The 11,393-nt window shown below is 71.1% G+C and overlaps 3 protein-coding genes across 3 annotated transcripts; all 3 read left to right on the top strand.

The window, feature by feature from the left end:
- The first annotated feature begins 1,563 nt into the window (after positions 1-1,563).
- MC1R (melanocortin 1 receptor) lies at positions 1,564-3,030 on the top strand. Its single transcript, XM_013197688.3, has one exon. The coding sequence runs from the start codon at positions 1,980-1,982 to the stop codon at positions 2,922-2,924; it is 945 nt and encodes a 314-aa protein (XP_013053142.3). The 5' UTR covers positions 1,564-1,979; the 3' UTR covers positions 2,925-3,030.
- Positions 3,031-3,946: 916 nt separating this feature from the next.
- On the top strand, positions 3,947-6,825 carry TUBB3 (tubulin beta 3 class III). Its single transcript, XM_067004268.1, has 4 exons — positions 3,947-4,106; positions 4,619-4,727; positions 5,191-5,301; positions 5,531-6,825. Exons 1-4 carry the CDS (start codon positions 4,050-4,052, stop codon positions 6,604-6,606), a joined length of 1,353 nt encoding a protein of 450 aa, XP_066860369.1. The 5' UTR covers positions 3,947-4,049; the 3' UTR covers positions 6,607-6,825.
- Positions 6,826-7,249: 424 nt separating this feature from the next.
- DEF8 (differentially expressed in FDCP 8 homolog) lies at positions 7,250-11,130 on the top strand. The gene is made up of 10 exons (XM_067004269.1): positions 7,250-7,556; positions 7,669-7,818; positions 8,363-8,504; positions 8,579-8,743; positions 8,952-9,079; positions 9,299-9,412; positions 9,783-9,863; positions 9,974-10,114; positions 10,248-10,357; positions 10,473-11,130. The coding sequence occupies exons 1-10, from the start codon at positions 7,341-7,343 to the stop codon at positions 10,573-10,575; spliced, it is 1,350 nt and encodes a 449-aa protein (XP_066860370.1). The 5' UTR covers positions 7,250-7,340; the 3' UTR covers positions 10,576-11,130.
- Positions 11,131-11,393: the final 263 nt, after the last annotated feature.

Here is an 11,393-nt window from a genome sequence, read left to right as displayed (position 1 = left end):
CCTTGCTCCTCGCAGTTCCCTGTGATCTGCCCTGGAGCTGGAGCTCTCCCGGTGTCTGCTGGGGGTGGGTGGGGAGCGGCTCTGCTTGCGCCGCAGCCATTGATGCTGCTGGGAGCAGAGAGGATCCCCCTCCCCTCTTTTATTTTTTCTTTTCCCCACCAGCTTCCCTTGTTTCCCTACCTTCAAGTGGGGCACAAAACAGTGCAGAGGCAGGAATGAGGTCAGCGGCGCCATAAAAGCCTTAGCTCATCGCTGCTGCCCACAAAGCTTTTTTCATTTCTGCTGTGTAACGGTGTGCGTGGCTCCAGTGCTGAGCCAGGCTGCGCTGCCCGGAACAAATCCCCCTCCTCCCACTGTGGCCATGCTGCAGCCGGGCTCCCTGCGGGCCGAGCTTCCCGCTTGGGGCTGGCCCTGGCCCCATCCTGCCCCTGGCACGTCCCTGCAGGAGCTGAGCCCCGGCTGCGCCCCGCGCTCGCGGTGCTTGGAGCTGCAGACTCGGCATTTTGCAGCTCTGCTCCCAAAGCCTGTGTTGACAAAGCCAGAATTCGCCGCGCGTACCGGGCGGGGAAGCCGGTGTCTGCTGGTCTGGATTCCTCCCGCTCACGTTTCCCCGCGGCCTGGGCTGATCCTGCCCGCGAGGCGTGGGAGGTGCCGGGGACGCCGTCTGCCCGGGCGGCTGGCGCCGAGCGAGGCTGCTCCAGCTGGGTACTGCTGCGGGTGCTCGACCCCAGCCCGTGCCAGGGATCGGGGCTGGGGCTCGTGGGCTGGTGCGTGCCCATCCACGGGAGTCCCCAGGCCATGGCCTCGATCGTGGGAGCAGGCTCCTGCCGCAGCCTCGCTGCTCCCAGCCCAGCACCGGGGATGTGCGCGTACTGACCTCAGCTCAGCAGGCGGTTCTCATTAGCTAGGGCGTTAAAATGTCTCCCGCTCCCTACTGAGCACGGGGACCAGCCCTGCACGCAGCCGCTTCCACGCACACGGGACCGGGGGCAGCTCTGAGCCCCGGGCAGGCCCCGGCGCCCCGCAGGAAGGAGCGGAAGCGCTGGGTGTGAACGGCCTGTTCATGGAGCCCTGAATTGCTCTTTGGTGGCTGAGCAGCTCCGGGCATCAACAGCCAGCCAAAGGCACATGATGGTCAGATGGGTCCTGCGTCCCCCAGCCCGCCTGGGCTTGCTGTGGCACTGGGCTGTGAGAGAGGCCGCAAGCCGGCCACAGTGTGGGACTGTGCTCAGTTGTGCCTTTGACAGTCCCCAGGGGACACGTCGCTGCTCTGCAACGCAGCACCTGGGTGCAGCGGGGGGAGACGTCCATGGCCGGGGGCGAGTTCCATCCGTCGCGCTGCCCCGGCTGTGGGGACGGTCCCACTGGGGTCCCCAAGACATGTGGAAGCTCCGGGGCATGCAGGACCCCAGGGAGCATGGGTACCCCAATGTGCACGGTCCCCCAGCGCGCTTGGCACCCACAGGGCGCAGAGCACCCCTATGGCACACGGAGGCCGTGGCGTATGGCCCCCAGGGTGCGCAGGGACCCCAGTGTGCGCGGTGCCCCGGGGCAGTGCCGGGGTCCGGCAGCCCCAGCCTCGGTGGTGGCCGCCCCAGCTGCTGGGGCACAGGCTGTCATGTGTGTGCCCACCCTCCTCGGGAGGAGGAGCTGAGGGAGACGGCTTTAAAGTGGTGCAGAGAAAGGGCCCTTTCTTCCCCATAACTGCCGCCGAGCCCTTGCTGAGCTCTGAGGACGCCAGGAAGGGCTGGCGAGGAGGGCGGCTGCGACACCAGTGGGACGCTGGTGGGGCGGGGGGGCCCTTCCCCATCTCCCCCGTGCTCAGGGCGCCGCGGTGCCCATGTCCTCTTGACCTCGCAGCTGGGTGCTGCGGGAGCGCTGGCGGGGCCAGCCAGGCACTCAGGCGGCCTGCAGGTGCTGTGGGGGGCCCTGGAGCCACAGTCGCCATCCAGGGAGCCCCCGGGGCTGAGGTCGGGGCCATGTCAACGTTGGCCCCCCTGCGCCTGCTCCGTGAGCCCTGGAACGCCAGCGAGGGCAACCAGAGCAACGCCACGGCCGGGGCTGGCGGCGCCTGGTGCCAGGGGCTCGACGTGCCCAACGAACTCTTCCTCACGCTGGGGCTGGTGAGCCTGGTGGAGAACCTGCTGGTGGTGGCCGCCATCCTCAAGAACAGGAACCTGCACTCGCCCATGTACTACTTCATTTGTTGCCTGGCCGTCTCCGACATGCTGGTGAGCGTCAGCAACCTGGTGGAGACGCTCTTCATGCTGCTGATGGAGCACGGCGTGCTGGTGATGCATGCCAGCATCATCCGCCACATGGACAACATCATCGACATGCTCATCTGCAGCTCCGTCGTGTCCTCCCTCTCCTTCCTAGGGGTGATCGCCGTGGACCGCTACATCACCATCTTCTACGCCCTGCGCTACCACAGCATCATGACGCTGCAGCGGGCCGTGGTGACCATGGCCAGCGTCTGGCTGGCCAGCACCGTCTCCAGCACCGTCTTCATCACCTACTACCGCAACAACGCCATCCTCCTCTGCCTCATCGGCTTCTTCCTCTTCATGCTGATCCTCATGCTGGTGCTCTACATCCACATGTTCGCCCTGGCCTGCCACCACCTGCGCAGCATCTCCAGCCAGCAGAAGCACCCGACCGTCTACCGCACCAGCAGCCTGAAGGGAGCCGTGACGCTCACCATCCTGCTGGGCGTCTTCTTCGTCTGCTGGGGGCCCTTCTTCTTCCACCTCATCCTCATCGTCACCTGCCCCACCAACCCCTTCTGCACCTGCTTCTTCGGCTACTTCAACCTCTTCCTCATCCTCATCATCTGCAACTCGGTGGTCGACCCCCTCATCTACGCCTTCCGGAGCCAGGAGCTCCGGCGGACGCTGCGGGAGGTGGTGCTGTGCTCCTGGTAGGCACCGGGACGGACAGACGGACAGACGGACGGACAGACGCGCCGTGGGGCGTTCCTCCTGGCGCCCCGACCGGGCCGGGTGCCGGGGGGCTGCCCGGCCTCGCGGTACCGAATAAAGGCTCTTTGCAGTGACGCTCTGCCTGGCACCGCCGTGCGGCCCCGAGCGTCGCGGGGCACCGGGAGCCTCCGTGCGGGCTGCCCCCGCCCGCACCCGCCCTTTATCCGCGGACCCATCGCTTCCCGTTACCGGGACCGCGGGCACCGGTTCCGGCCCTCTCCCGGCAGCGGCGGGGGTCGGGGGGGGGGGAGGGGGTCCCGGCCGCCCCGGGGGGCGCCGGAGCGGGGGGCTGCGGAGCGCGGCCGCCCCCGGGCGGGACAAAGGCAGCCCCGCGCCGCCGCCGCCTTTGTTCTGCGGCCGCGCACGCTGCCGGCCCGCGGGGGCCCGGAGCCGGGACAGAGCCCCCCCCGGCCCCGACGGAGCCCCCCGGGCAGGATCCGGGCCGGGCCCCGCTGCCCCGGGGACGCTCGGACCGGGTCCGGTTGCCGGTGGAGCCCCGATCCCCGTGGGGGCGGGCGGGGCCCGTGCTCCCCCCGCGGGGGCCGGGGTCCCCCCACGCGTGGCCGGGTGGGCGTGCCGCCTCCCCTCCCCCACCGCGGCTGCGGGGACCCCTCCCCAACCCCCCTCCCGCGTGTGTGTGGGTGTGGGGGGTGGTGGGGGGGGTGTTCGTGTGTCGACGACCCCCGGTACCGGGGATGCTCTCCGGTTGGGCGGTGCCGCGGCACCGGGACGGGCTGAGCACGGCGCGGCCGGGCCGAGCCATACCGGGCCATACCGGGCCATACCGGGCCGTACCGGGCCGTACCGGGCCGTACCGGGCCGTACCGGGCCATGCCGGACCGAGCCGTGCCGGTGCCGGGCGGCGGTGCCGGTGCCGCAGGGCTGTTGCAGGGCTGCGGCGGCGGGCGCTGATTGGCCGCGGCGCGGCGGTGACGTCAGCGCCCGGCCCGGTGCGGCGCGCGGCCCCTATAAAGGCGGCGGCGGCGGCGGGGCCGCCCCCCGCGCTGCCGGTGCCGCTCCGCTCCCGGTCCCGCTCCGCTCCCGCTGCGCTCCCGGCCCGGCCGCACCATGAGGGAGATCGTCCACATCCAGGCGGGGCAGTGCGGCAACCAGATCGGCGCCAAGGTAACGGCGGCACCGGCACCGGCACCGGCCCCGCCCCGGCGCTGCGGAGCGGCGGACAAAGACCCCCCCCCCCCCCTCTCCGCCGCCATCTCCCCCCCCCCCCCCCCCCCCCCCCTTCCTTCCGCCGCACCGGGCGGACAAAGGGCCCCGCCCCGCTCCTTTGTCCGCCGCCGCCGCCCTTCAGCACCGCGGACAGCGCCCGCCCCCGCGGCGGACCCGGTACCGGGAGGGGCCCCGCCGCCCCCTGCCCCCCCCCACCCCCCCCACAAACCCCATGGGGGCACCGCGGGATGCGGGGCGGGGGCGGGATCCCCCCCACCCGGTGCTTCACCCCCCCCCCCCCACCATCCCCGGTGTTTCCCCACCCATCCCCGGTGCTGAGCCCCCTCCCGGGGGTCCCGGGCTGCGGCAGCCCCGGTGCCGGTCCCGGGGGAGGTCCCGGGGAGGGGGGTGGGGGGGACGCGATCACGGCACGGGGCCGCCGCCCCCGCTGAGGCCGTGCCCCCCCCCAGTTCTGGGAGGTGATCAGCGATGAGCACGGCATAGACCCCAGCGGCAACTACGTGGGCGACTCGGACCTGCAGCTGGAGCGCATCAGCGTCTACTACAATGAGGCCTCCTGTAAGCCCCCGGGGACCGGGGCACCGCTGCCCCCCCATTGTGTCCCCCCCCTCCATCCCGGTGCTGCCACCCCCTGCAGGGACCCTGCGGGGCGGGGGGGGACAGATACGTGCACCCAGCCCCATGGGGACCCTGCGGTTTGGGGGGGACGAGGGGAAAATGAGCTCTGCGAGACCCTGTGGTTTGGGGTGGGATGGGCGCGTGCGCCCAGCTGCGTGGGACCTCATGGATTTTTTTTGGGGGGGGGAGGGGGGTTGACATGGGTGTGCCAGCCTGGGGACCCTGGGGGGGTTTCTGGGGGGGAGATGTGGACATAGGCACCCAGCCCAGTGGGGAGCCTTTTGTCTGGGGAACCAACACATGCACCCAGCCCCGTGAGCCCCTGAGGCTTGAGGACAATGAGTGCGACCCCGGGGGGGCCGGGGGGGCGTCGGGTCCCCTCCAGCACGAGGTCTCTCCGCAGCTCACAAGTACGTGCCTCGCGCCATCCTGGTGGACCTGGAGCCGGGGACGATGGACAGCGTGCGCTCGGGTGCCTTCGGGCACCTCTTCCGCCCCGACAACTTCATTTTCGGTAGGCGGCCACGCCCTGCGCCGCGGGCTGGGGGGGCCGGGATGGGCAGCGCCGGCGGGGCCGCGTCCCTCACCTGTCCGGCCCCGGGGCCGTCTGTGGGTGCGTCCTCACGGCGCCGAGCCCGGCGGCTCCCGCTCCCCACCCTGTCCCAGAATCAGATCTCGGTGCCGTGTCCCCCCCCAGCACCCATCATGTCTTTGTTTTGTTTTTTGTTTTTTTCCTCCCCCAGGTCAGAGTGGGGCCGGCAATAACTGGGCCAAGGGGCACTACACGGAAGGGGCCGAGCTGGTGGACTCGGTGCTGGACGTGGTGCGGAAGGAGTGCGAAAACTGCGACTGCCTGCAGGGCTTCCAGCTCACCCACTCGCTGGGTGGTGGCACGGGCTCGGGCATGGGCACCCTGCTGATCAGCAAGGTGCGCGAGGAGTACCCCGACCGCATCATGAACACTTTCAGCGTGGTGCCGTCCCCCAAGGTGTCGGACACGGTGGTGGAGCCCTACAACGCCACCCTCTCCATCCACCAGCTGGTGGAGAACACGGATGAGACCTACTGCATCGACAACGAGGCGCTCTACGACATCTGCTTCCGCACGCTCAAGCTGGCCACCCCCACCTACGGCGACCTCAACCACCTCGTCTCGGCCACCATGAGCGGCGTCACCACCTCCCTGCGCTTCCCCGGGCAGCTCAACGCCGACCTGCGCAAGCTGGCGGTCAACATGGTGCCCTTCCCACGCCTCCACTTCTTCATGCCCGGCTTCGCCCCCCTGACGGCCCGCGGGTCCCAGCAGTACCGCGCCCTCACCGTCCCCGAGCTCACCCAGCAGATGTTTGATGCCAAGAACATGATGGCCGCCTGCGACCCGCGCCACGGCCGCTACCTCACCGTGGCCACCGTCTTCCGCGGCCGCATGTCCATGAAGGAGGTGGACGAGCAGATGCTGGCCATCCAGAGCAAGAACAGCTCCTACTTCGTGGAGTGGATCCCCAACAACGTCAAGGTGGCCGTCTGCGACATCCCGCCCCGGGGGCTGAAGATGTCCTCCACCTTCATCGGCAACAGCACGGCCATCCAGGAGCTCTTCAAGCGCATCTCGGAGCAGTTCACGGCCATGTTCCGCCGCAAGGCCTTCCTGCACTGGTACACGGGCGAGGGCATGGACGAGATGGAGTTCACCGAGGCCGAGAGCAACATGAACGACCTGGTGTCCGAGTACCAGCAGTACCAGGACGCCACGGCCGAGGAGGAGGGCGAGATGTACGAGGACGACGAGGAGGAGTCGGAGGCGCAGGGCGCCAAGTGATGCCGGCCCCGCTCGCCATCGCCCCCCGGCCCCGCTGCTTCCCGGGGGGGGCCCCGGTCTCGCCCCTTCGGTGTCTGCTCCCCCCCCCTCCCCCGCCCTGCGTTAGCTCGGCCCCTCCCGTGACCCCCCCGGCCTCCCCCCCTCCCCCTTTTCGTTTTTTACTGGTTCGTGTCTAATATTTTTTTTGGAATACTCAATAAATTTATTGCTGTCCGGTTCCTTCCCTGTCCGTGTCTGCTGGGGGGGGGGGGGAGGGGCCCGGCTGGTGGTGGCGGGGGGGGCTCAGTGACCCGGGGGGGGGGGGGTCGGGGCCCACCAGCAGCCGTCGGGGCCGTGCCCCAGCCATTGTCACCCCTCGGACAATGCTCCGGAGGCGCCCCCTGCTGTGCCTTGTCCCTGCTGATGGCGGGGGGGGGGACACAGCCCGGGGGGGGGGATAGTGCCCGGCTCGGGGGCAGCAAGGCTCAGCCCGCCCCGGGGGGCTTTGGGGGTGCTGGGGGGCCGGGCTGGGGCTGGGGGCTCGCTTCTAGGGCCGGTTCCCCCCCCGTTCCCCCCCCCCGGGCGCTGCGCGCTCCGCCGGCCGCCAGGGGGGGCAGGACGGGGGAGTGGCGAGGGGGGGGGGGGGCCCCGCCCCGACGGCGCGGGCGGGGCCGGTACCGGGGGCGGCGCTCAGGCGGGGCTGCGCGGTGCCGGTGCGGTGCCGGTGCCGGTGCCGTGCCGGTGGCGGTGCGGCGATGGCGTACGACGAGAAGCTGGCCCGGTTCCGGCAGGCTCACCTCAACCCCTTCAACAAGGGCCCCGAGCCTCCCGCCGGGGGGGGACCCGAGGAGCCGCCCCCCGGTGCCCCCCCGCCGGCTGCCCGGCGGCCGGAGCCGTGCCCGGGGGACGCCGAGGGCCCGGAGCGCCCCATGGACCTGGGGCTGGCCGAGGACCACTTCTCGCGGCCCGTGGTGAGTGGGGCGGACGGGGGGGGTCGGGGACCGGGGGCTGGGAGGGGGGAGGGTGGGGGACCGGGGGCTGCAGCCCCCCGCTCGTCCCGTCCCGTCCCGTCCCGTCCCGCAGGGCCTGATCCTGGCGCCCGACGTGCGGCAGCTGCGCCGCGCCATCGAGGAGTGCAAGCGGGCCATCCTGGCGCTGCCCGAGCACTCGGAGCGGCAGAAGGACGCCGTGGTGCGGCTCATCCACCTCCGGCTCAAGCTGCAGGAGCTGCAGGTGCGGCCGGGGGCTCCGGGGGGGGGCGGTGGGGGGGTTGGAGCAGGGGGTTGGGTGTCCTGTGGGGGTCCTGAGGGTTCTGGGGGCCATGGAGAGGGGGTTCTGAGGGTCCTGAGGGGGTCCTGAGGGTCCGGGGGGCCCTGGAGAAGGGGTCCTGAGGGTCCTGGGGGGGTCCTGGGGGCCCTGGAGAGGGGGTCCTGAGGGTCCTGGGGGGGTCCTGAGGGTCCGGGGATGTCCTGGGGGCCCTGGAGAGGGGGTCCTGAGGGTCCTGGGGGCCCTGGAGAGGGGTTCTGAGGGTCCGGGGGGGGTCCTGAGGGTCCCGGGGGCCCTTGAGAGAGGGCCTGAGGGTCCTAGGGGGGTCCTGCGGGTGCTGGGGGGGGTCCTGAGGGCCCTGGCGGGGGTGTTCTGAGGGTTCTGGGGGGGGTCCTGAGGGCCCTGTGGGCCCTAGAGAGTGGGGTTCTGGGGGTCTGGGAGGGGTCCTGAAGGTCCCAGGGTGGGAGTCCGTGGCTCTGGGGGGGCCCACACTGACCCCCGCCGCCCGCAGGACCCCGACGAGGAGGAGCCCAACATCCGCGTGGTGCTGGAGCACCGCTTCTACAAGGAGAAGAGCAAGAGCGTCAAGCAGACGTGCGACAAGTGCAGCACCATCATCTGGGGGCTCATCCAGACCTGGTACACCTGCACAGGTGGGTCGGGGGCCCGGACACCCCCCCCCACATGTCCCCTCCCCGGCCCCACGCTGACGGCCGCCTGCCCGCAGGGTGCTACTACCGGTGCCACAGCAAGTGCCTGCCCCTGGTCACCAAGCCCTGCGTCAGGTCCAAGGTGAGCCACCAGGCCGAGTACCAGCTCAGCATCTGCCCCGAGAGCGGGCTGGACAGCCAGGACTACCGCTGCGCCGAGTGCCGGGCACCCATCGCCCTCCGTAAGGCGCCGGGGGGCTGTGGGAGGGGGGCGTTGGGGCTCTGGGGGCCGCGTGGGGCTGGGGAGAGCTGGAGGTGGGGGCTCTGGGGCTGTGGGGGGCTGGGTCTGGGGACCCCAGCGTCGCCCTCTGGGTGCTCTGCGCATCCCGGGGTGCGGCGGTGGTGCCGGTGTGGCTGCGGGTGCCGGTACCGACGCGTGTGCCGCCGCAGGGGGGGTGCCCAGCGAGGCCCGGCAGTGCGACTACACCGGCCTCTACTACTGCAGCAGCTGCCACTGGAACGACCTGGCCGTCGTCCCCGCCCGCGCCATCCACAACTGGGACTTTGAGCCCCGCAAGGTGCCCGTGGTGCTGGTGGGGGCCGCGGGGTCTCTTGGGGGGGATCACTTGGGAGGGCATGTCCCCGGGCAGGGGTCCCTGGGGGCTGTGTCCATGGGTGGAGGCCACCTGGGGGGCTGCGACTCTGCTGTGGGGTCCTGGGGGGGCCAGCTCCCTGGTCCGTGGGGACTGGGAGGCCCCGGCGTGCCTGGGCGCAGGGTGACGGTGGCGGGCACGCAGGTGTCGCGCTGCAGCATGCGGTACCTGGCGCTGATGGTGTCGCGGCCCGTGCTGAAGCTGCGGGAGATCAACCCCCTGCTCTTCAACTACGTGGAGGAGCTGGTGGAGATCCGGGTGAGCGCGGTGCGGCCGCGGGCGGGCAGGGGCTGGGGTGGGGGACGGGGACCCCAGGATGGGGCTGGTGGGAGGGATGGCATTAAGTGGGGAGGGGGCTGGCGCCAGCAGCGCCTGCTGGGGGCTGGGAACGGGGAGCAGGGCAGGGTGGGGGGGCGGCACTGACTGGAGGCGTGGGGGTACCTGAACTGCTGCAGGGCTGGGGCTGACCCAGCACGGCCTTGTCCCTGTCCCCAACCTGTTCCTGTCCCCATATCCTCTCCCACTCCCACACCGTTACCTCAATCTCATCCCTATCCCTGTCCCCATCTCCATCCTGCCCCTGCCACCTGTCTCCTCCCTGTCCCTGTCCCCCCGCGCCCACCCGCAGAAGCTGCGCCAGGACATCCTGCTGATGAAGCCGTACTTCATCACCTGCAAGGAGGCGATGGAGGCCCGGCTGCTGCTGCAGGTCAGGCCTGGCCTCAGCGGGAGGGAGGGAGGGAGGCCGAGGCCAGGGAGGCCCCCGGGCGCGCGGGCACGGCGGTGACGGGCGCAGCGCTGACGTCTGCCCGCCCACAGCTGCAGGACCGGCAGCACTTCGTGGAGAACGACGAGATGTACTCGCTGCAGGACCTCATCGACATTGAGGCCGGGCGCCTGAGCTGCTCCCTGACCGAGATCCACACCCTCTTCGCCAAGCACATCAAGCTGGACTGCGAGGTGAGCGGGGTGGCTTTGGGCACGGCCCCATGGGGGCCAGAGCCACGTGGAGGGGGTGTGTGTGTGGGGGGGTCTTCGGGGGTCCCTGCCAAGCATCCAGGTACCAGAGCCCCTCTGCCCCCTCTCGCCGCAGCGCTGCCAGGCGAAAGGCTTCGTGTGCGAGCTCTGCAAGGAGGGCGACGTGCTTTTCCCCTTCGACAGCCACACCTCGGTGTGCACCGACTGCTCCGCCGTCTTCCACAGGTACGGCGGGTGCCGGTGCCTCGCTGCGTTCCCCTCGGGTGCTGTGGCGGGGGGGGGGGGGGCGGGCAGCTCCGGGGCCCTTCCCGGCGTTCCCCAACGCGCCCCTTCCCCGCAGGGACTGCTACTACGACAACTCCACCACGTGCCCCAAGTGCGCCCGGCTCAGCCTGCGGAAGCAGTCCCTCTTCCAGGACTCCGTGGCCGAGGCAGAGCCCTAGGGAGGGCCCGGCCCCAGGCGTGGGCTCTGCGAGCTCCCAGCCCGTGGCCCCGGCTCTGCCGCGAGCGCGCCAGCGGAGCCGGAGGAACGGGCTCTGCCAGGAAGGGCGAGGGTGCCAGGACGGGGCTGAGGCTGCCCTGGATTTCTCTCCGTCTCCACGCGCTCCCAAAGGGCTGGGCAGGGTGTGCGGGAGGAGAGCCGGCAGCTGGGGGGGGGGGTCCTGCCCTGGGGGGGCTGCCGGCAGCCACCGTGCATGGCCCTGCCTGGTTGAACACTACCCGCTTGGATGCTGCTGGTGTGGGGGAAATACCACTGGGTTTTGTTCCCCCTGCACCGTGGGACACACTTTAGCACAGTGAAGGACAGGGCCAAGGGGTTGGGGGGAAAGAGGGGGGAAAATTAAGGGCAGTGCCCGTGTGTGACACTATGGCAGGGGTCCTGCACGCTGCTGGCCCCCCCCAGCTCTCGTGGTTGCTCGCTGCTGCTCGTGGAAGCCCCCACTGCGCGTGGCCCCCCCACCCGTGTCCTGTCCCCCAACACTGCTCCTGCAACACTCGCCCGGTCTCTGTCGCAGCAGCGTGGCCTCTTTGCACAGCGCCGCAGTCGTGACCCCGTCTGGGGGCTGCTTCTGGCAGAGCGGGGGTCACCGGCTGGGGGGCTGGGGCTGGGGGGGCTTCGGTGGGCTTGGGGGGCACCGTGGCAGGCCCTCACGCACGGGGTCTGGATCTCCTGCCTCACAGGCTCCCCTGCATCCCTCCCCATTGCCTGCCCTATGCCTGGTGCTGCTCCTGCAGGGGCTCCCCCCCGCTGGCGGCACAG

The sequence above is a fragment of the Anser cygnoides genome, chromosome 12 (genome assembly GCF_040182565.1).
Source record: "Anser cygnoides isolate HZ-2024a breed goose chromosome 12, Taihu_goose_T2T_genome, whole genome shotgun sequence".
Lineage (NCBI taxonomy): Eukaryota > Metazoa > Chordata > Aves > Anseriformes > Anatidae > Anser > Anser cygnoides.
Note: the sequence above shows the minus strand (reverse complement) of the source record. Positions and strands in the feature narration are given on the sequence as shown.

Bases quoted from the DNA above. Each gene is read 5' to 3' on its own strand.
- TUBB3 (XM_067004268.1), top strand. From the start codon at position 4,050: ATGAGGGAGATCGTCCACATCCAGGCGGGGCAGTGCGGCAACCAGATC. The intron at 4,728-5,190 runs GTAAGCCCCCGG...GTCTCTCCGCAG, and splicing joins CTACTACAATGAGGCCTCCT to CTCACAAGTACGTGCCTCGC. The intron at 5,302-5,530 runs GTAGGCGGCCAC...TTCCTCCCCCAG, and splicing joins CCCCGACAACTTCATTTTCG to GTCAGAGTGGGGCCGGCAAT.
- MC1R (XM_013197688.3), top strand. From the start codon at position 1,980: ATGTCAACGTTGGCCCCCCTGCGCCTGCTCCGTGAGCCCTGGAACGCC.
- DEF8 (XM_067004269.1), top strand. From the start codon at position 7,341: ATGGCGTACGACGAGAAGCTGGCCCGGTTCCGGCAGGCTCACCTCAAC. The intron at 8,505-8,578 runs GTGGGTCGGGGG...GCCTGCCCGCAG, and splicing joins GACCTGGTACACCTGCACAG to GGTGCTACTACCGGTGCCAC. The intron at 9,080-9,298 runs GTGCCCGTGGTG...GCGGGCACGCAG, and splicing joins GGGACTTTGAGCCCCGCAAG to GTGTCGCGCTGCAGCATGCG.